Source organism: Chenopodium album, chromosome 18, assembly GCF_948465745.1.
Source record: "Chenopodium album chromosome 18, dcCheAlbu1.1, whole genome shotgun sequence".
Lineage (NCBI taxonomy): Eukaryota > Viridiplantae > Streptophyta > Magnoliopsida > Caryophyllales > Amaranthaceae > Chenopodium > Chenopodium album.
In genome coordinates this window covers 40,699,930-40,724,678 of record NC_137851.1, presented here as the reverse complement: position 1 = coordinate 40,724,678, position 24,749 = coordinate 40,699,930, and the positions used below count along the sequence as shown (strand labels likewise).

General features: G+C 37.4%; 1 protein-coding gene and 1 long non-coding RNA gene across 2 annotated transcripts; both read left to right on the top strand.

The window, feature by feature from the left end:
- Positions 1–11,323: 11,323 nt before the first annotated feature.
- Positions 11,324–14,433, top strand: LOC145590877 (uncharacterized). Its single transcript, XR_014102183.1, has 3 exons — positions 11,324–13,049; positions 13,387–13,746; positions 14,076–14,433. It is a non-coding gene; the product is annotated as an uncharacterized LOC145590877 (long non-coding RNA).
- Positions 14,434–18,649: 4,216 nt separating this feature from the next.
- On the top strand, positions 18,650–20,041 carry LOC145592146 (uncharacterized). The gene has a single exon (XM_081648604.1). It carries the CDS (start codon positions 18,650–18,652, stop codon positions 20,039–20,041), a length of 1,392 nt encoding a protein of 463 aa, XP_081504730.1.
- The last annotated feature ends 4,708 nt before the right edge of the window (positions 20,042–24,749 follow it).

Below are 24,749 nucleotides of genomic sequence, written 5' to 3'. Positions count from 1 at the left end.
TGTAAGCCAGTAAGCTCACTAACTACCACATTTGCTTTCAATCGAGAATGTGCCTTGTCCTCGATGGTTCGGCGCACCAATCGACTAGTTTAGCTAACGCCTAAAGACAGAAACTCTACCGTTTTAGTTACGAGAGGTAGATCACGTTGCTGGGAAGAGGTGAAATTTTGCGTAACACCTACACCATATAATTTTACGTTGTACGATATGCCATCCTTTTTGCTATGGATGCCAAAAAGGAAGAAAAGAACGTGACATTTCTAAAGTCAGTACAGTAAAATGACAAACCTGTCTTGAAAGGAATGGTGTCCTTCGAACAAGTGTATTATTCCGATAGAAGGTTCGGAGCTATTTGAAAGCTAATTATTTAGTTTGTTCAAGTGATCGGAATGCCTAGGTGGAGGCCGCTTCCGATCAGTAATATTAATATTATAGATTAATCTTGACCGAACCCTTTAGGTCACACCCAAGCAACTAACACTCCGACACGACGAACTAATCCTAAAGGAATTAATGGGTCACTCGAGTATTGTGAACAAAGACGTCGGATTTTGAGCTTAGAGCGTCGGAACCAAATCTTAACAGTTGAGCCAAAATTTAAAAATTGGCGAGACTAGAAAATGCTTCAAGTAACAAGTAAAAACCCTAGCCGCGTGAAAGGCTAGGGAAGCGCGCCAAATAGAAGTGCGCCATGTGGCAGCGCACATGGTAGCACGCCATGTGGCAGCGCACATGGCAGCATGCCATGTGGCAGCGTGCCACGGTGGTAGCATGCTACGTTAGTAGCTCCATGTGGCAAGGGCCGCGGACCCGGGTGACGGGTCATGGACGCGGGCCGAAAGGTGGCGGCCCAATCGAACTCATCTTGGGGCTCAAGGTTAGGTGCCACATGGTTAGCTCACAATGGATGTGAGTTGCCTTGGGGAGCAAGTGAGGAAGTGGTCCTCACCTAACCATGTGAAACTTGTTACTTAGTTATTCCTTGGTTTATTTAACTAGGAATTGAATTCAACATTCTTTCCATACGAGATCTTTTTGTGAAAAGTCCCACATTGAAAGATGAGAGGAATTCACAAGGAAGCACTCCCTTATAAATAGCCAAGGCATACCTTGGGATTGTTCACTTGAGTAAGAGCTCAATTAGGCATCTCCACTTGAAAGAAAACCTATAAGCTCATTAATTACTCGGGTTGTCTTTTTGGTTGGACTTAGCTAACCTCCAAGTGGTAGATCGGTGAGGTTGCGTTGTGGGTGGTTACCGTCGGAGGTCATCGCCTTTTGTGAGACTTGGCTTTCTCAAGTAAGAGCTCCGGTGGTTGAGCGAAGCACGCTTCAAGGGTAATTTAGATTTTTCCTTATCTTGTTATTTATGTCTTTAGTTATATTAATTGTGAGTTTTTCCTTGGGCTTGAGTTTTATTTTCCGCAGTGAGTCAGACTCATCGAAACCCAACAGTGGTATCAGAGCCAGGTTCATCTATTTTTATAACTAAAAATTTTCAAGGTGTTTTATGAGTTTATTTTTCTGGTTTATGTTACTAATTAGATTAGTAGCTCGTTTTAATTAATTTTAATCCCGTTATAATCTGATTTTTGGCCCCGAACCCAGATTTTCTCCCAAAAATAGTAAATTTTGGGTGGAAACAGCATTCTGGAAAGTTTTCAATCCTTTTAGGACTATGAAAAAGCCAAAATCCGACCAAAAATGCCTTTTTCGAGGGTTTTTCGTTTTTGACAAAAAAAATTTAATCTTTTAACCTTGAATTTTAATGGTAATATTATGGTGATTATGTACATGGTTCTTTCCTTAATGTTGCTGCATTTATGGACCTCTTTAAGCATGGTTACTTTGTAGTAATTAGTGCTTGAAAGATTGATTAAATTTTCACATAATTGCAAATCCATTGCATTAAGTGTGAAAAATTTATTATTTGAGGCTTCTAAGTATTAAAGATCCAATCTTTAATTGGTTTAAGTGGTTGGAACTTTGAGTTACTAAATTCCATGAATTTTTGTTGAACTTTTGATTTAATCATTTATTAAGTTGATTGGAATCATAAAGTTTCAATCTTGTGATAGAACTTTAATTTATCTTCATATTGGAAGATATAATTTTCAAGGATTTACAAGTTAAAGTTGGAATCTTTATTTGAATATTTGTGTTCATAATTCCAACTCCCCTTTATTTTTGTCAAATCTCATGATTAATTTAAGTTAATTAAATTAATAGTGAGAATAGCCTTATTGATTTTATTGCATCAAGTTGAACCAATTTTATTAAAGAATAATTCTTGGAAATAATTTTGGTTTTGTGCACTTGGAGGAATTTATTTAAGTTGGACTTGTTATTTTTCATTTTGCTCACTAAATTAATTCTAAAACTAATTTGAAATTAATTAATTAAGTCACGCAAAATTCGGTTTTAAATCCCGAGGTTTTGGCACGAAAACCAAGGCAAAACCATCCTTGGGTAGCCGGGCTACACAGTAGCCCACATATGGCTGCTAAGGGGTGGCTGCCTGGTGCGTTCAGCCATACGTGGCTGTTGCCTGCTGACTAGTAGCATGGCGCGCCACGGCCAGCAAGCAAGCAGCAGCATGGCACAGCAACAGCAGCTAGCTGTGCGCGCCATGCACGCTGCTGTGCGTGTGTGTGGTGTGCCTGGCGTGTGCGGATGGTGCAAGCGTGAGCTTGTGCGTGTGATGCTTGGTGCATAAGGGAGGTTAGTGCTTGACTAGTCGAAGCTTGGTGCCTAGCAAACCAAGCGTTGTTGCTTGGTGCTAGGCACACGAAAGCGTTGGGCTATACTTTGCGTTTTGGCCGTCTTAATTCTTTTAATTATTATAATTTTCGAGGCTAGGCCTCGGTTTTGAGCGGCACTCGCAAAATTTTATTTTGGCAAAATTTTGGGTTTACCGGCTTAATTAATTGGATTAATTAAAATGGATGCGAAATTTAGTGGGAGCTTCAATTTTAATTGCGCTTAATTACATAATCGGTTAAGCAACTTTGACTAGTTTTAGTTAGGCGCGTTAATTAGATTAACCACCTAAGTTAGTTACTAGTTTACGCGTGTTTATGCATTGTTACTTGTTTATCATTGTAAAATGCATGGGCCATTCACAAATAGTGAATGGATGAATGGAATGTATATTCTCTCACAGGTTTTATAAAATGGCAACTAGTGGGGCCCGATTAGGATAGAAAATACATACTGCATTCCGTCATGTATTTTTGTAAATCTAAATACGGTCTGCAAACCGTTGAGTATTTTTGTACCTTAATATTTAGATTAGTCCTAATCGTAGATACTAGTATTTGCATTATTTTGGTCATGTCTTGAAGACGGAGGTTCTTGGAAGACGAAGCCCTGAAGTTGCAAAAGAAGACCCTTGAAGACTTGAAGACTCAAGGGGTCATGTTAGTTGCCAAATGCATCATTTATTTATGTTTTCAATATATATTTATGATTATATATATATATATATATGAATAATATGATTAAATGCATGTTTAGGATTTTGAATGTTGCGATGATTAATTAAGTTCACTTAAATCAACCAACATAGAAACCCTAGGTCCCTAAAATATTGAGTAAAATTTGCCATTACAAAACAACACTTACCGACCTATTGAGAGTAGTGATGGGCTACGCCAAAGCGAGGCATCACTATTTTTCCCTAGGATACATAAGGCATACCGGGTATGCATGTTGGTTTTGATTATACTCAACGATATGAGTGATGGAGTCCTAACATGTCGTGGCAAAGGGGATAAATTGTTGAGAGAGCATTAGATGCGATGATTTATCTAACTAAGAGTGGCTTGGAGCCATTAGCAAAGAGTTGCTTACCTTAGAGTAATAAGTGTTAAGACAAGCCAAAGAATGCTTAATCCCTCATTGATTCTTTGGATCTTGGAATCGCCTTATTCTCGCCAAATGGGGACAAATTTAATGCGTGGATAAGACGCTTATTAATAAGGTTGAAAGTTTGCTTGAATGCTTTTAAATTTCAAACTTATTATGTTATTTTCTTGATAAATGGTTATACTTTGCACTTATATTTGTAGAATTCCAAATCAAACTATATTATTTTCAATGATAAGTAAAGGAAATCTTGGAGAATAGTTCTCAAAGAAAGGAAAGGCATTTCTAAAATACAATTCTCATAAATGACTTTTATAACAAAGTCTGAAAGGACGGTTGGACATCATGTATTCAAAATACTAGGTAGTTTTGATAAACATGAAGTATTGAGTTGAAAACTCAAATTGTCAATGCTTGACAACTAACATATCTTTTCGCTTTATACACTAGTGAGTACAACTCATTGATATATTAATTCAAGTACGAATTAAAGGAAAAGATGGAACTTTGTTATACGGAGCACTAGATGCTTAATTATGCCTAAAAAAGTACAAAAGTCAAAACTCTTAAAGAAATAATTCTGAAAGATTATGAGATAAAGTATGATAAGAAATATAGGAAACACGGAACAAAGAAAAGGAATAAAATTCCATTTCTACTAAAGAGTTCATGTTATTCTAATTAACTTAGCAAGTCATTATCTTCACAAGTATCAGATACTGCTTGAGTGTTCCACTTTAAAAGTGACCTCAAACTATTGAAGTAAATAAGTTTTTTACTTACAAATGAAGCAAATGGTACTACATCAGTTGTAAGGTTATATGCTTTGTTTAAAGACCTTTTAAAGCTAAGGCTGGAATAAATAATGGTTATTATTATGTTCCATAATCAGCAAATAATCCGTTTACACACGGAAAGACTCACATTCGAAGTAAAGAGCAAAAGCTGCGAATTTATTTGAATGGCATGGTTATCTAAACCATGAGTCGAGAATGCTTGATTATAAACAAACATTTCCCAAACATGACAACTCACAAAGTTCAAATCATAGGCATGATTTGTGTTCCGAACATCTTTATTAATGTCACATTAACAAGAACGTACTCAAGGCTATATAGGCTCTTGACAGTTGATCGATTCGGAATCGTTCTAAGACAAGCAAGTCTTACTTGTTAAAAACCAACAAAGTAATCAGCTATTGTTCTTGGTATAGACAATTGACTCCGAAAGCTAAAGAGGATTCAATTACTTCAACGTTTCACGAAAAATTTGAAATAATATGGCTATATTAAATGTGAACAAACTTGACCTTAAATAGCTCAAGAGTTCAATGAAGTATAGAATCGACTTCGCAAGATATCAAAACGTCTAAATTAGATCGAGCGATGTTTTCTTGATCCAAGCGTGACCATCTCAAAGTTATGAAATTGAAATTTTCATAAATAACTCCACAAAGAACATAGTGTGTCTTCACGGAGACCTCGATGCCATTTAAAAATGACTCGAACAATGATGGATCACATCCCTTCCTATAAAACTCTTAAAGATTTGCACAAATGACTAATGTTACACTAAACAAAATGTCAAAGCTAAGAAAGGACATGATATTCAGTTATAGATAGAAATAACTACTAAACGTCTTTTCAAGTATATGTCTAAAACTCTTAGCCTCAGTGGGAGCTCACTGGCTCAGTGGGAGCTAAGTGACTCAGTGGGAGCTCACCGGCTTAGCAAGAGTTAAGTGGCTCAGTGGGAGCTTAATAGCTCATTAAAGGTTGAGATAGCTCAAGTGGGAGCTAACTGTTTGTTTCACAACGAACGTTTACCCAAAGACAATATACATATCTCTTTGTAAGAATTCAAGTGAGACTACGGGCATTACCTCCACAACCTAATTGAGAACATAATGTTTGTTGCTCTAAGTGGTGTATTTTTGGAAAGTAACACATTTCCAAAACGACAAGTGGGAGGAAAATGAACTCGATGACCATCAGCAACAAACTAGAACTAAGAATCTCGGAAGACTCAAAAGGGCTTCATGAGAATGATTGATCAAGAATACTCAAAAGGACTTTACAAGTGCCTTAAAAGAGAATTCATTACTCATAAAACTTCTAAAAAGTTAGTAAGATCAACATAATGAAAGGGCTTTGAAAGCGCCTTAAAACTCAATGTTTGATGCAATTACCCCGTATAGGTATAGAATTCACCAAAGGTTTTGGGTTGAATCCTATAAATTTTCTATTAAGTTAGAAATAAACCTAAGACTTACAAGCATACTATTTACTATTAGATAGTAAGGGAATAGTGCCTTGTAAGATAGCTACGACCAATCCAAATTCCGATTTATGGTTAGAGGCCATAAAATCCGAAATAGACTCCATGTTTGAAAATCATGTTTAAAACTTGATTAATTTGCATAAAGGGTAAAAGACCCATCGATCGCAAATAAGTTTTCAAGGAGAAAACTAACAAATGTGGAAATGTATATGCATACATAGCTAGATTGGTTGAACAGGATATAATTAAATTCACAGAGTTGATTTTAATAAAAACCTATTCACCAATCGGAATGCTCAAGTCTTTTCATGATTATTCTAGAAAAATTGCACATATGAAATATGGCAAAATAGATACCAAAACCGCCTTCCTAAAATAGGATTTTGGAAGTGACTATGAAAATAGTCTAAGGGTTTTGAAAATCTAAATAATGCTATATTTAAAAGTAAGCTCAAGAAATCCATTATGGGATTGAAGGTAGCATTGCATAAAGGAATTGGAACGTGTTTTCTCATAAAGTTAATAAAAGGATTAACTTATGGAGAAACATAGAAATTCTTGTGGATAAGAAGTTTAGTGGGAGCAAGAGTCAATATTGTAAGGTCCAACAAGAAGTTTACGAACTCTGTTGTAAATCAACTATCACATGCTAAATGCTTATATTTGAAAGTATTTTCGACAATGGACCAAGCAAAAGACGATACTTAGTACATATTGGGAATTAAGATCTATTGCATAGACTTAATAAAATGTTTAAACGAGTAAAGGAATTTACCGTGTTAAACATGAATTGAAGGACTTTGAAAGGCTTTCGACCCATATGTATAAAACTATGTAAATGTTTGAACTAAGTATAATCTAGGCTAAATACTAAGTCAAACAAGAAAGACTCTAGTAGAGACTTTCAACCGTATCACATAACAAACAGTTTAGCAAGACTCAGTGAAACTGAATGAGCTAAAGTGTCACATGGATGGAATAAGATTGAGAATAATTCTGCAATTGAAAACATCGTGTATGCTATGGAGTCGTCACACAATTTACATGTTTAGAGCATGAGAAGAATAAAGTAACAATCGAAATAAATCTAAGTCATGGACCGTTAGATTATGATCAAGAACATCCAAAGTACTTAGATAAGTAAAAGGGATGGGTTCTTGACGCATGGAACAAATGTAGTTTGAGAATTGATGTTGCAAGAAAAAACCTTAACAAGGATCAGATCCTTAACAAGGAATCCATTTAGAAGCACTAGCTAACATTGCGTCGTGGCTTGAGAATAGTAACATGGACGTGCATCCATGTGTAATGTGCGGGAACTTAAGGTAAATTTCCATGATCACAAGTGACTAGGGTATCCCAAATCACTATGACCCGTTTGGAATAAAATCCAAGCAAAGCACCATTAAGAAGTCTACTGAAATATATGTTGAGAATATTGTTGTTGCCTTAAAGGCAATAATAAGAAAGTTGATCAATGGAAAGTTTGTTGTTGAACGTTAATGATTGTAGGTTGTCAAGTTGAAGATCTCAGATCATGAAAATGAGTGGGAGCCATCACTTGGACAATAAATCCTAAATCATATATAATTCATGACACTCTCAAATTTTATCATCTTATTATGAAAGTGATCAATAATTAAGATGCTAAGATTTGCAAAGTAATTATAACTAAACCTATGCAATAAGTGAACGACAACATTCACAAGAGCACGAAAGAAATCAAGCATATTAAATATGGATGTGATTTCTGTAAATGTTTTATAAAGAGTATTACTCTAAAAGCATTTGGAAAACCATTTATCATAAAATGAAACATTGAAAGGTTTCATAGTGGAATAAAAATTATTACTAATTATTCCACAAAACTATTTAATTGTGGTTTAGAATTAAATTATGAGTCCATTCGATTTTGAGAACATTCAAAATAGGGTATCAAGACCAGTCTTGGATAAAGAAACACCTATTAAGTGAATATTGAATATTATAATCGAAAATTATCCTAATCGAGGTCATTTAAATGATGGACGATTAATGACCACTTGAGATTAGTGTGTAGTTTGATTTATAGCACCGCTTCTTGTGCTACAAGGACATGATTGTCATAAATCATTTGCACAGGTATTGGTTTAGAACCATATTGGATCGACCTATGAGAATACTTTAAGAGATTTTAAAATCGTCATAAGTATACTTCTCATTATGGCTATCGGAAACTCTTTCCTCGACTATGAGTATTGTGAGTTCTCTTATTTGAGTACTAGTTCGTTTTGATGTTAGTCAAATGTCTGTCGTACATGGAGATTATAACGGCAACACTCGGACGGCTAGGTCCTCTTAGTAAGAGAACCTGACATTACAAGACTGGGAATGTCCCCCTACTAACAATAGGGAACATGTCTTAGTTGTTTACAAGGCCTCTCGAAGAGCAAGACTGTAAAAATGCATGGTCGTGCTCGGATGGATTTTAGAAATCATTTGTTTATTGACAATCAAACTCGGATTTCGAGAAACACTTCTGGATGTAATAAGGATGACGAATAATCTTACCTTATAGTTCATGAAGAGACATTAAGTGACATAGGAAAAAAGGCTATACACTAAAAGCACACTTGTCCGGAAGGACAAGTGGGAGATTGAAAGGAATGGTGTCCTTTGAACAAGTGTATTATTCCGATAGAGGGTTCGAAGCTATTTGAAAGCTAATTATTCAGTAAGTTCAAGTGATCGGAATGCCTAGGTGGAGGCCGCTTCCGATCAATAATATTAATGTATAATTAATATAAAAGCTTAATCTTGACTGAACCCTTCGAGTCACACCTAAGCAACTAACGATCCGACACGACACATTAATCCGAAAAGAATTAATAAGTCACTCGAGCATTGTGAACAAAGACGTCGGATTCCTAGCTTAAAGCGTCATAATCGAATCTTAAAAGTCGAGCCAAAATTTAGGAATTGGCGAGACGGAAAAATGCTTCAAGTAACGAGTAAAAACCCTAGCCGCGCGAAAGGCTAGGGAAGCGCGCCAAATAGAAGTGTGCCACGTTGGCAGCGCCATGTGGCAAGGGCCGCGAACCCGGGTGACGGGTCATGGACGCGGGCCAAAAGGTGGCGGCCCAACCGAACTCATCTCGGGGCTCAAGGTTGGGTGCCACATGGTTAGCTCACAATGGATATGAGTTGCCTTAGGGAGCAAGTGAGGAAGTGGTCCTCACCTAACCATGTGACACTTGTTACTTAGTTATTCCTTGGTTTATTTAACTAGGAATTGAATTCAACATTCTTTCCATGTGGGATCTTTTTGTGAAAAGTCCTACATTGAAAGATAAGAGGAATTCACAAGGAAGCACTCCTTATAAATAGCCAAGGCATACCTTGGGATTGTTCACTAGAGTAAGAGCTCAATTAGGCATCTCTACTTGAGAGAAAACCTATAAGCTCATTAATTACTCGGGTAGTCTTTTTGGTCGGACTTGGCTAACCTCCAAGTAGTAGACCGGTCGGGTCGCGTTATGGGTGGATACCGTCGGAGGTCATCGCCTTTTGTAAGACTCGGCTTTCTCAAGTAAGAGCTCAGGTGGTCGAGCGAAGCACGCTTCAAGGGTAATTTAGTCTTTTTCCTAATCTTGTTATTTATGTCTTTAGTTATATTAATTATGAGTTTTTCCTTGGGCTCGAGTTTTATTTTCCACGGTGAGTCGGACTCATCGAAACCCAACATGTCTATGGGAGCTTTTACGTAAAGCACCACTACGGAACATTTTAAGACACGCTTATGAAAAACGTCCAAAACGTATGCTTAGGGAAGGCACAAAGCACGGTGTGCATGCAAGATGATGCAAAAAGCTAACAAAAGAAATTAAACTACAAAATGCAAAGCAATTTTAAAATATTTCGATAATTCGCGCGTCATTACGTCTAATAACGTACAAAACCGTTAGAAAAAATTTAAAATGGATCGAAATCTGAGTACCGGTCTTTTAAGTGACCAGTATCCGCGCACAACTCAGTGGGTCACGCTGGCCAAGCGCACGCATGGTTTTGAGTTATGCTGGGATGCCACGCGCAACTTGATGAGTTGCGCGCGACATTTGAATTAGTAAAAAGAGGTGGAGAAGCGCAATCTGCAGCTCACTCTTTTTTTTTTCCTCTTTCGCCATTTTCAATCTCTTTCTCTCGCTACGAAGCTCGTTTTTTTATTGTTGTTTGAAGCTAAGGAAAGTAAATCGTGCTCCTTATATTGTACAAGACTTTGAACTTAGTCAATAAAATAGAGAAAGCCGAATGAGAAACCCTAACTTTTAGAAGTTGGGGGCTTTCGATTCGACTTGTTTTCATGAACTTGTTTGTTCTATGTTGTTGTGATATGTTTAAGCAATATATTGCAACAAGTTTCATGTGAAGTGGTAAAGTATTTGATCCTGTATGAGCATATATATACAAGCATATATGTGTTTTTTTTTATTTGTTCATTTAATTTTGAATTTATGCTTGAACTTTTCTTTTTTCGCTCACATGGACTATACTTATAAATTTTAATGTAAATTAAAATGTATAGAACAACAATTATGCATTAAAATTAGAAATAAAATTTTGAACTTTGATAATGGCATGAAATTGTTCTTACGACTTGTGTTCATGCTTAAGTTGCAAAATTGGTTTTATTAATGATAAAAATAACCGATAGTTATTATTATTCACTTATAAAACTGTGATTTCAATATTTGCACCAAACTACTACATTTTTTATCAAATGCAACGGTTAAAAAAAGGCTAACACAACGTCAATGTTATTACCGTTGCAATAGACAAGCCTAATACAACGTCTAATACTAATATACTTCAAAAGAAGGGCTAATGCAACGGCTGCACTAAGTTGTTGCATTAGAGGATCTAATAAAAGGGCATACATGGCTAATGCCACGGCAAAGAGAGAGGGCTGATAAGGTTTTTCTGACTGAACCGCCATTTTGTCCCAAAATTTAAATTCTTCCCTCCTAATATTTCAAAAAAATTTAAAAGCTCTCTAAACTATATAGAAAAAATAAACAAAAACAAATTTCTATCTTACGAAGTATCCTCAGTCGTCATTATTATTTCAACAAAATGAAAAAAATAAAAAGTATTCTTGAGAGAGTTGTGTGCCTATGTCCACCGCCATTATCCAGCATTATCCACCGCCATAGAATCGCCGTTACCTCTGTAAAATCATCATCCTCTTCCTGTAGTTGCTTATGAAGGTGTCAGCTTTGTCGGGGCTTCTCAAACCCTAACACCTAATTGATTTCCGTCGTAGTCCTAGCTTCCTAATGCCCCTTTCTTTGTCGCCACACTGCTCTTTGCCTCTTCGGTAACACTCTCTTCTCTTTCTCTCTCCTCCTGAATTTATAGTCTGTATTTTTGTTCTCTGAAATTTCTCATTTATTTTCATGAATTTAATTCGAACCCTTTCCATTAATTTCTTCACTGTGGTTTAGGATTATTTTTGGTTTTTCTGAAAAAGTTGTAATTTGGTTGTATAATTGGTAATTTGTTTGGTTTTTGTTAGATTTTTGATGCAAAATATGTGTTAAATTGCAATTTATTTGTTTAATTCTCCTATTGAAGTACACTGCGTTCTATGTGTTCGATTAAATGCTAGGTTTTTTATTTGATCGGATTTTGTTCATGGGTTTTGTTGGCTAGTTGCATTCGAATTTATGATTTAGTTTTGTTTAGTAGCTTAATGATTCCCTTTAATTTATTCTTAGTATTAGGTGTATCAAGGTTGTTATTAGTAATTTAAATACTGTGAATTGATTGTTTTTGTTGTTTGGGGTCGAATGAAGGGAAATTTTATACCATTCAGATGTTGGGTTGTTCGCTGTTGTTCTATGGATGTACTATTGTCTGCTTAATTGAAGTTTCTTTCGAGAGCAAATTTTGATAACTAGTTTTGTGTCCCGTATGACTGAAATTTAAAAAGATTTTTTTTTTTCTTTTTTTTTTTGCCTTTTTGTGTTCTTGATGTTATAGAGTATTAGGTAGGAATTTAAATGTTAAAATTCACGGTGAGGGATGATTGTCTAGTTTTGAATGATAAGGCAGGCAGACACTTGTTCTTTTGACAGAATCTAGTCGAAGATCAGCAACTAATCACACATGTTTGGGGACAAATTACCTTAATCATTGGGAACAAAGTATCCGCAAAGCTACAATTGGCCATAATATGGATCTAACTTTTAATTCTTTGTCATACAGAATACTCAATGATGGAGTGCCAAGTCTAACTTTAAGTTTATCTATGCTTTGTGCTAACTTTAAAGTTTCTTAGTTCTGTCCTATTTTCTTTTATGTATCTTATTTGTTCTTTCCTTGAATTAGAAGTTTAGTCCTTCATTTATCACTTTTGCAATTCATCACAATGTTTATAGTCCGTGCCCTCTATCAATTTGATTAATAAGAGTACTATGTTATCTATCAATGAAGTGTATTAGATGTTTCTTTCCCTCGTGACAAAGTTCATGGTCTGCATCATCTCAATTTGATCAAACTCTGATTGCTTTATAATATGCTAAATTCATTCATTGAGTCTTAGGAACGAGGGAGTAAGCGGCCTACTTGGAGCTCAATAAACTCCTTTCACTTTCGACAGAGATAGGGATGGTGATGGTCCTACTATTATCAGATCGAAGACGCTTCCACTTTCTTTCTACAAAAATATTAGGATTATGTCTTTGTATAATTGAGTCTACATTTTTTTTTACTACTTCATGTTTATGCATTGTAGATAGATGAGGTAATAAATCAAGGTCAGGCAACAAGGTCAGTTTTGGGCTCTCAGAGGGCATTGTTTGGAGATGTTGGAGGATAAGTGAAGGAGTTAAGCGACAAATTTCATGTCATTCGTGGTCTACTTGGTAAAAATACAATTAACCTTCCTACTTTTGTTTGCTTAGAGAAAAATCTCAATTTACTTCAAATATATATCAGAAAAAAGAAAAAAGAAATAAATTAGGGGTTAATATTGATATGACTGCAGGCTTAATCAAAAGAGATACACTCATTCTCTATGTAGTCATCGCTGTTTGTACTTTGATCCGTATTATCTATTGGCTTTCAAAATGACAGTAACATTTTTGAAAATAGGAAGTAAAAAAATACACATTTGCTATTGTCAATTGTCATCTGTAGAATTTTTTGGGTTTTTGTTTCTATAACTTGCTGGTAATAAGTAGGTCAATTGAACTCTTACAGGTGAAATATATGAGTGGCATTACCCAATCCAACAGGATATCAAGAAGAGGGTTTTTCCTTGCTTTTTTTTTGTGTATACGTTATTATTCTATGAGATTGAGTTTCAGTTGATTGTTTATAAAAATGTAATGCTCAATTGATAGTAAGAAGCAGTTTAGAGCTTGGAGGATATTGTATAATTATTCGGGTGATGAAACGCTCGGAGGAGGAAGCTAACAACCCCAAATCACAAGTCAAAGATTGGGTTCACTCGGGGCCCAAGCTCATCTATTATCTCCTCAAAGGAAGGAAAATTAGAGTGAGAAACACGACAAGGAATTGAAGCGAGCTAAATTCAAGTTGCTTTTTGAGGCTTATGATGTAAGTCTTTGATTGCCTTTTTTCTCTTTCAATAGTTGGAATTAATTTGTAAAGAGGATGAAGTTTTTTTATATTTAATATTTGCATTTTTATTGTATAGAGGTTGAAATCAAGGTTGATTTTCTGCTATATATGTATTGTGTTATGAGCTTCAATTAAGTCACAAAAGAACCACAAGAATATTATTTGGATCTAGGACCTCATCTCTATCTTCTAGGCTGTTTTAGTCATCTATCTCACTACTCAAACCTACTTTCCTTTCTTCTTTTTACCGTATTAAATAGGTATGTGATACACTGACATGCACTATCTTCTTGTATTAAATGCAGATCGAGCTATTTGCGAATACCCATTTGCTATAGTAGGCATGAATATTACCTTCATGCTGATCCAGTTGTTAGATCTTGTTACATTTTGATCAGGTTTAAGACATGCAGGCAAAAGTGTTAGGCTACTAGCTATAGTCTTCTCTGATGTAAACATACGTGGAGAGCCAGCTGGGAGAATTTTGGGCTTAGTTGAAGATATTTGAACTTGTAATTATTTTTTCTAAACAATGTCAAAATTATGTTTTTACGAAAAAACATGTAGTTTTAAGTGATATTTGAATTTGTAACTTAATTTTTCTTAGTGAAAACATGTACTCTAAATTTTTAAATTTCAATGAAAATTTTCTTTATTTTGATACATTTATATAGCTTCACGTGTAGTACAGTAGTAATAATAATAATAATAATAATAATAATAATAATAATAATAATAATAATAATAATAATAATAATAATAAATCGTGGCATTAGGGTATATGCACCGTGGCATTAGGTATTATAGCTAATGCCATGGCAATAATATTGTCGTTGCATCAGGTATTGATCTAATGCAATGGATCATTGATGTCGTGGCATTAGGTGTCATATGCCGTTGCATTAGACCTATTGCAACGCCAGCAGATGCCATGGTACATGGCCGTGGCATTAGGCCTAATGCAACGGAATTTGACGCCTAATGCAACGAATTTAGGGGTTGCAATAGATTAAAAATGTAGTAGTAAACTAGTTAGTTTAGAAAATTCTTGAAGACATCATCGAACAAGTGTAGCTTGGTTATACTTCGGGCTTTTGAGCCCCCATTTTATGTTTTCGAATATCGTAGCCCCCAATGTTGGGTGACTTGATGACTTGTTTAACAATTAGACCCTTTCATGTTGCTTGAAATGGGTCTAGAAATCCCGTGTTTCGTTTTATTATGATAACAACTAGGATCTTGGAAACGATTAAACTGGTGTGTATAAATCGTTTTTTTTACCATTCATAGTTTTAACAAATGAAATCTGCTAAGTCCAGTAATATTGGTCGTTCGTTAGAACAAGTAAGAGGGAAAATGAAATGTTGTTCAATTTTTTCCTCTATTCTCGTTACTTTCGAATTCTTTCTTTTGAATTCAAATTTTGTTACTAATTTGAAGCTCGAGAAAGTAGATGTTATCTTCCTTGTGTGTAACAATGAAGACCTCTTAATTTAGAATTTAGGAGTCTCTTATTCTAACTTATAAAATTTATGTTAATGAAGTGTTTTGTTACAAATTTCATGATGAATGATTGAGTACTAAACTTTTGTATGAGCAAGTATGTTGTATGCATTTGAATTGTATTTTGAAACTCATGATTTTGTTTCTTTTGCTCTATACTAGTTATACTCTCTAATCTTTAGAGTAAATTGAAGTATTGAAACAACAATTATGCACTAAAATTAGTATTTGAAGTTGAACTTGAAAATGGCTCGAATATGTTATATGTTTGTAGTTTGTTTCTATGGCCAAGTTTAGTTGCGAACTTAGTTTTCAAAGGAACAAAATGACTATTAAATCATTGTGACACGTTTGAAAATTGTAAGGCTCGAGATCTACGTAAACCATTTGTAGTTTAGGTGATTCTCGAAAGTAACTCGAATGGCATGGATATCTCATTTTGTTTATTGTGGATATTGGAGCCCCCATGTGTCGGGTTATGCGCATTCTTGCTATTTTACAAGTCTTGGAGCCCCCAATTTGGGGTAGTTCTAATGACTTGCTTTTGTTTAGGCCATTCATATCATTATGATATTGGAATGAGCCTATGTATCCCATGTTTTTGTGTTTTTGAGAACATTTTAGGACATTGACATGGCTAACGCCTTTTAACTAAGGCCATGTTTAAGGAAGCAAGTTAATTCCTTGCTAGTTTTATAAACCAAAAACAATTATAGTTAAGGTTTAGTATTCTTTACCTAATGTCTAAACGTTTGTAAAGATCATTGCAATGATTTTATTCTCAAAGTTGATTTTAGAACATTAAATATTTTCTTTGTTCTTATCAATCGTTTACCATCCCTAAGCAAATATTCGCCAGATGACTAGGCGAGAACAAGTTCGAGTCAAGGAGAAGTCGAATCTTAGTGCATTCTTTTTGGAAATATTTACGTATATACTAAATTATCCAAACAGTTATTGAGAATCTGAAAATTTATTCATTTGTGAAATGAATTAAAAATTCAAAAAGGAAATTTTGAAGACTATTTTTTTTATTAGAAACATGTTATTTCGAACTAAAATTCAAAATTTGGAGAGGGTCCAATTTAATGAAAGTTTGTTTTGGAAATAAAATGAAGCAACTTTTTCTAGTAGGCAAATTACATAATCACATTATTTTCAAAACTGGACCCAAAATGGAAAGAAAAGTCTAGCTCGTAATTGAGTGTGACTTTTTTGTCCAAGATTGATGAAGTTAAGTTGTAATTTGCAACTTATTTCAACAAAGATATGAAAATGTGAGCAAACTTTCGTATGTATAATCTTGTTATCTCTCCCTTTTTTAGTGTTTGTCATCATTGTCATATTTTGTTAATTGAAAGTGAAGTTCTTCCAATTAAACAGGTACCGTAGTTTGAAAATGAATATTTATCAAACTTAGGTTTGATGGAGTGTTAGAATGATGTATAAAATCATTCGAATCAATTTCAAAAATATGGTCTTAATCTTAGGTGGCTTTTGCAATGCATGTATACACATGTTAGGGTATGTTTCTCATACTTGAAGCCCCAGGATTTGTGTTTCCAACTTGTGTGGTTTTGCACATATTTATCATGAATTGTTTGATAAAGTAGGAAGTAGTGTTCTTCCTTTTGTCATTTAAAGTTATTAAGATGATTCATAATAAGCTTTGCATGACATTGATTTTGTAACATAATTAGCGAGTTCAAATCTGTAAATAGAGGGAAGGAGGGATGTCTTGGCTTTTTGAGCCCCCAAAGAGAAAAAATTTGTTACCATTTTTGGAGTTTTAGTTTGCCAATGGAAGGGATCATCTCGACTTACCCCCCAAAAAAAAAATGAAAAAAAACGGATTTGCATAAAAAGGAAGGGAAATCCAACTTTCCGTAGAAGAATAAAGAAAAGGTTTAGACATGTTTTCGAAAAGCAAGGATTATCGACTTAATAGTCGAATCATCATGATGACTTGGCAGTGAGGTATACGTGTAATAGTGATAACGATCATTTTTTCATGTAGCTGTTGGGCCCGTATTGTAATACGACCCATTACATTTAGGGCACCAGTCCAAAAAACAATAACTCAGCAAAAATCAGCAAAACGGCTTGATTGGAATAAACAAGGAAAGCAGCATTAAGGATATCAATCAAGGAGATACTTGCCAAAGATACACCTACAGAACAGGGAAGAAGATAAATCAAGAAGATCTTCCTCACTTTGAATATATTCCAAATATCTTTGTAAACCCTAGAGATCCCTAGGTATAAATAAGTATAATTAGATATTTTGAGCATTCATGTACGCACATATACTCTAAATATAATAGAATTACTCTGCATTCACCTACGGAGCTTCGTCCCTACTGAAGAAGGAGGCTTGTCCTTATTCAGTATTGTATCTCTAAACTTATTCTCTTTTCATAATAGAGTTCATTCTGTTTGCCTATTGTTTGTTCATTGCTTATCTATTGCTTTATCATTGATTTATTGCCATTTTATATGCTTTTGGTAGTATGATTGTTATTACCCCTCAAACCTAGCAGATTCTCATATGTCCTTGTTGAGATTTGCCTAAACAATTTGGCGCCCACCGTGGGGCTGATAATCAATTAACCTACCAATTCGCCAAAAAACCAATACAAACACCATGTCTGGGCACCAAGTACCCTTTACCATGGCCGAAATCAATGAGGGAATGAACGCATTCCGTCAAACCTTAGACCAACAAAAAAGCCAAATCGAAACACTGTTGGCCCAAAAGGTTCAAACTGAAGCCAAGCTTACCAGTCTCACCAAGCAAAATGAAGCCCTCCGTAGCCAAATACAATCAGTCGCTTCTAAAACCATTAACACCAGAAAGAACACTGAAAGTATAGCCATGCAGCTTTATATGTCAGGTACCTTTCATACCCCTAATGGGGAAAAAGGATCTAACACTAGGGAAACAGCCCTAGATCTAGACTCTTTGAATGCAGGAACCCCTAAGCAGAATAGCCAAGAAGGATCTGAGGAGGGAAAGATAGAGAAGGTAGTCAAAGAGTACCTCAAAGCAATCGAAGCCAAGATCGCCAAGATCCCTGGAATGCCAAAGCCCATGGAGGAAGAAGCGTCAGATAGCTATATAGAGTCTCCTTTCTCAGAAGAGATCGACATGGTAGAAGTGCCAAAGAGGTTCAGCACACCCAGCATGGCCATGTACGATGGAACAACAGACCCTGATGAGCACGTATCCCTCTACAAGCAGAAGATGATGACCAGCTCAATCCCTAGAGATTTTAGAGAGGCCATCATGTGCAAAGGCTTTGGAGCCACATTATCGGGTCCAGCTTTAACTTGGTTCATTAATTTAGATAATGGGACAATTCGATCTTTTGCAGGAATGGTAAACCTATTCAAGGTCCAGTTCGCCAGCAGCAGGAAAATAGAGAAGCAATCATCGGATTTATACCGTGTTGTGCAAAGACATGGTGAATCCTTGAGGGATTATCTTAACAGGTTCAACAGGGAAAAGATTGGAATACACAAGTGCGATGCTCCTACAACCATTGAAGCGTTCAGAAGAGGATTGCTAGATCACAGTGAACTCTACAAGGAGTTAACCAAATATCCATGCACAACCTTTGAAGATGTACAAGCTAAGGCAATGGCTCAAGTCAGATTCGAAGAAGATGCATATGCAAGAAAGACTCCAGAGCTCAGAAAGGATGAAGATCGTCCGTCAAGAAGGAATAACAACTTCCCCAGGAGAGATCATCGATTCAAGCCGTATCAGCGTTCCCGCTTTGATGAAGGATCAGTCAATGCTGTCGAAGGAGAGTTTTCTGATTGGAGGGAAGATCCTGAGCTCCCACCCAAGTTGCACGAGTATTGCTTCAATGTCAATCCTGCAGGAGTAATAAGGACCTTAAACAAGATGGGAGATACTGTTCAATGGCCCAGAAGGAGTGACAGGCCTGGGGAGAAGAAGGATCCATCCAGATGGTATGATTTCCATTCAGATATCGGTCACACTACTGACGAATGTGTCGCGCTCAGAAAGGAAGTTGCATACTTGTTAAAGAAGGGCTACCTCAAAGAACTCTTGTCAGATAGATCTAAAGCTTCAGGGAAGGACAGAGAGTCCAAGCAAGGAGGTCCTCCACCCCCACCTCCAATTGTCAAAACCATCTGTTTCATATCAGGAGGGTCAAAAGTATGCGGTCTAACATATTCAGCAGCAAAGCGGCATGCAAAAGAAAGCAACAAAGAGCAACCAGATAAGAGGGAAAAATCAAATATAGATATCCCTATCATGTTTGAAGAAAGCGATGCAGTAGAAGGTCATCATGACGGTCTAGTGATCTCACTCCCAGTTGGAAACTGCATGATTAAGCGAATCCTAGTTGACAATGGAAGCTTTGCAAATATCATCATGCTAGACACCTTGAAGCATATGAACATAGATGAGAAAAATATCGTTAACAAAACAACAATGCTAGTAGGATTCAGCGGGGAAACCAAAAAGACAAGTGGGGAGATTACATTGGCAACATATGCAAAAGGGATCAACCTGCAAGTCAAGTTCTTAGTGATCGACACTCTATCTTCATACAATATGATTTTGGGAAGACCCTGGATACATGAGATGAAAGCCATCCCTTCTACGTACCATCAAGTCATTAAGTTTCCTACTAGATGGGGAATTCAAGAAATCAGAGGAGATCCTAAGGAAGCTAAAGAATGTTACAAGATAGCACTGAAGGCAACATCTGCAGAAAAGAGTTCAGCATAGCAATCAGAGGGTCAGTTGGGCCAAGAGAAATTGAGTATATCAGAAGAGCAAGAAGCTACAGAAGTCCTGCTGAACCCCATGCACCCAGATCAGAAAGTCAGAATAGGATCAGAGCTGAAAGCAGAACTCAGACAACAAATTTACGACTTTCTGGAAGAAGAGAAAGATGTGTTTGCTTGGACCCATGAAGACATGAAAGGCATTTCCCCAGAAGTTATCACGCACAAGTTAAACGTAGATCCAATGCATACACCAGTGAAGCAAAAAAGAAGAAAATTCGCGCCAGAAAGGAACAAGATCATCAACGAAGAAATTCAAAACCTACTGAAGACAGGAAAGATCAGAGAAGTAAAGTACCCAGAATGGCTTGCCAACGTGGTGGTAGTAAGGAAGAAGAATGGGAAATGGCGAATCTGCATAGACTTCACAGACATCAACAAAGCTTGCCCAAAAGACCCATTCCCTTTACCTCATATCGATGCCATGGTAGATGCCACAGCAGGACACGAGTTGCTATCCTTTATGGACACCTACAGTGGTTACAACCAGATCCTCATGCACAAGGATGATCAAGAGAAGACAGCCTTCATTACCAGCCAAGGAATATACTGCTACAAGGTGATGCCTTTCGGATTGAAGAATGCAGGGGCAATGTACCAAAGGTTGGTAAACAAGATGTTTGAAGAACAAATTGGAAACACAATGGAAGTTTACATAGACGATATGGTAGTTAAATCCAAGAAGGCAGAAGATCACGTCAGAGACCTTAGAGAAGCATTCGTCATCCTGAAACAATACGGCATGAAGCTAAATCCCACAAAGTGCACATTTGGAGTACAATCAGGAAAGTTCTTGGGATACATGGTTACGCAAAGAGGAATAGAAGCCAGTCCGAAACAAGTCAAAGCCATCCTAGACCTAGAGCGACCGAAATCCAAGAAGGATGTACAAAGCTTAATAGGAAAAATCGCGGCACTGAACAGGTTCATTTCAAAGTCTTCAAAAAAGAATAGAGCTTTCTACGAGGTACTGAAAAAGAACAAAGAGTTCAAGTGGGAACAGGAACACGATGAAGCATTCCAGAAGCTGAAAGAATATCTAGCCAACCCGTTGATTCTCTCCAAGCCCAAAGAAGGAGAGCCACTCCAGCTATACCTTGCAGTATCTGAAGGGACGGTCAGTGTCGTTCTCACAAGAGAAGAAGAAAAGGAACAATTTCCAATCTACTACGTAAGCAAGACCCTGCTCAGTGCGGAAACAAGATATGCATCACTAGAGAAAATCATTTTAGCCTTGTTCACTGCTTCAATGAAGTTACGTCCATACTTCGAGAGCCATTCCATACAAGTACAAACCAACTACCCCATCAGAGCCATCATGAGAAAGCCAGAAATGTCAAGAAGGATGGAGAAATGGGCCCTACATCTGAGCAGGTACGACATACAGTACGAACCCAGGACGACGGTCAAATCTCAAGCCTTGGCAGACTTCGTGGCAGACTTCAGCCCTACCCTTGAAGAAGAAGCGCAGAAGGAAGTGCTAGCTCTACAGGAACCAAAAGCTGCGCAGAAATGGACACTCCATACAGATGGTGCAGGAAACATACGAGGAGTAGGCTTAGGAGTGGTACTGACGTCACCCCAAGGAGACAAGGTAGCACAGGCAATAAGGTGTAACTTCAAGGCTACCAATAATGAAGCTGAATATGAAGCACCAATCACAGGGCTAACCGTTGCAAGGGATATGAAGATACAACACCTGGAAGTAATTTCTGATTCTCTACTCATGGTAAACCAAGTCAACGGGCAGTATGCAGCAAAAGACACTAGAATGATTGCCTACCTAGAAGTCACAAAGAAGCTCATCAAAGAATTCAAGGAGTTCAAGATAGAACAAGTACCCCGAAACCTGAACACCGAAGCAGACGCACTGGCAAATTTGGGGTCAAACATCAATCCAGAAGAATTTGGGGCAATCCCACTAGTACACGTACTCTCACCAGCCATAGAGAAGGAGTCAACCATGAGTGTCTACGAAATTCAAGCAGGCCCTACAGAAGAAGAAGACAACAGTTGGACAACGCCTCTGAAAGAATACATCTTGGGCAACACGAAACCAACAGGGAAAGTAACAGCTCAAGCATTCGTTCAGAAAGCCTCCAAGTACTGCCTGATCAGCAATGTACTCTTCAAGAAATCTGCAGCAGGACCTTTCTTAAGATGCCTGGAAGGAAAAGAAGCTCAGCAAGTCTTACAATCCCTACATAGTGGAGAATGCGGAAATCACTCCGGAGGAAGGAATCTAGCCAACAGAGCACTTAGAATGGGATACTACTGGCCTAGCATGAGGAAGGATGCAGCAGGGTTCGCCAAGAAATGCCTAGCATGCCAAAAACATGCGCCCTTGACACACAAGCCATCAGAAGAATTACACCCAACATTGACACCGTGGCCATTCATGAAGTGGGTAATGGATATAGTAAAGCTACCCCCGTTATCAGGACAGAGAGTGTACTTCTTAGCAATGACAGACTACTTTTCCAAATGGATTGAAGCAAAAGCATACAAGGAAATCAAGGATAAGCACGTCATCTCATTTATAAAGAGGAACATTCTAAGCAGGTTCGGAGTACCAGCAGAGATCATTACAGACAATGGATCCCAATTCATCAGCAAAAAAACCACCAAGTTCTGTAAGGAATGGAACATCTCCCTTATCACATCTACACCAAGGTACCCACAAGCAAACGGACAAGCAGAATCAAGCAATAAAGTCCTTATAGGCAACATGAAGAAAAGGCTGGAAGGAGGCAAAGGAAAATGGGCAGATGAACTACCTAACATATTATGGGCAGACAGGACAACTCCTAAAGGCGCTACAGGTCATACCCCTTTCTCACTGGTGTACGGATGTGAAGTTGTAATCCCAACAGAGGTAGAAGTGCCTACAGCAAGGTACGGGCTAATGACATAAGAAAGAAATCAAGCAGAACTAATTCACAATTTAGACACAGTGGAGGAACTCAGGGAAGACGCACAAATGAGAATGGCAGCATATCAGCAGGAAGTAGCAAGATCCTTCAACAAGAATGTCAGAGTCAAAGTCTTCAAGCTAGGAGATTGGGTTCTCAGGAAGGTATACGAAAACACCAGGGAGGTCAATGCAGGAAAGCTAGCACCCAATTGGGAAGGACCCTATGAAATCACTAAGGTAGTAGGTAATGGAGCATACAGACTCAGGAATGCAGAAGGAAAAGACGTACAGCGAAGCTGGAACGCAGCACATTTAAAGCTATATCATTTTTGAGGAAAGGTACACAGTTGTTATTTCAATTTTGTCTTTTAATTTACAAAAAGAGAAATACAAAAAAAGAGAAAACAGAAAAACACAAAAATCTCCAACAGCCAAAATCAGCACGAAAGGTACTCATCTATCTATACTCTTTGTCAATTTGCTTTATGATCATTACGAGTACTGACTTTGGCATCGGAGGGCCGTTGGGGAAACCCACGGCCACCCCTCACCTTCTTCTTTTTTGCAAGGAGCACGACTGACGTTACTGAGCAAGAATATAACAAGTCCCTTCACTACAAAACAAAGACAAGTCATTCCTGAACAGAACAGACCTACTATCCTTACAAGGCATACAAACACATGTAAGTAGCATCACAACTGTAATACAACTGTAATACATTCGTGATACAACTACAATCACAACACACTAGACAGAAAACCCATCCACACAGCAAGAAAGATAGAAATACTTAGTTGCATTGCAACAAAATTAAACAAAGCATCCAGCTACAGAAATGTAGCACAAAATAAAAACAAATTATCCAAACTGCACTAAGGCAGTAAACAGAAACAGCATTCAAAAGTTTTACATTTCTTTTAAAAGGTGACACAGCACCAGTTAAACTAATTCTCCCCCATGTTGTCAGCAGGGGCCACTTCTTCAGCAGCAGGCTTCATCACCTCTGGGGCATCCTTGACTTCTTCATTATGAGGAGAGTTCACTTCCTCATCAGCAAAGCTCAGCAGCAGTGAGCCAGGAGCAGCAGTCCCCTCAGGAAACGCCTTCTCGAAAGAAGCCTTATCACCATCATAGTCCCAAGCCTCATGCTTTCCTTGCTGAAACTCCTCCATCATCTCAAGACATGCCTTCCCGTAGTAGTATGTAGCAGCATCAATGGCCTCGTTAGCAGCTTCCTTCAAGGTACCCTTCAGCCCATCCCGCTCAGAAATGCAATCCCGATGCTTAGTCCGTTCAGCCTTCAGAGCCTCAATAGCAGCCTTGTACTTGTCAGACAGAGCATCACGCTCCTTCTTCATAGCCTCATACACCCGAGTAAATTCTGACACCTTGCCTAAGACACCAAGGCAAGACTGAAGGCTCTGCACAGCAAAGATGAAGTGTAAGGAGCATATTTCAATAAGGTCGATTTTATTAAAAAAAAATTTGGAGTATACTATACTATACCTGGAAAGAATGTACGGCCGCCTCTTGTGAAAGGTCAGCAAAAGTCATCGAAGACTGGCGATCCTTGAAAGAAGGAAACAACAGGGTATCTACATGCGGAGCAAGAGAGTCAAAAGAAAACTCAGCAGCGTCAACATCAATAGGCATCTCCAACTTCCTCTTGAGACTGGCACGAGACGGATGCGGAGGAGGGACACCCTTGGGAGCAACCATCTTGATGGGAATAGC

Coding starts and splice junctions, on each gene's coding strand:
- LOC145592146 (XM_081648604.1), top strand. CDS start 18,650: ATGGTAAACCTATTCAAGGTCCAGTTCGCCAGCAGCAGGAAAATAGAG.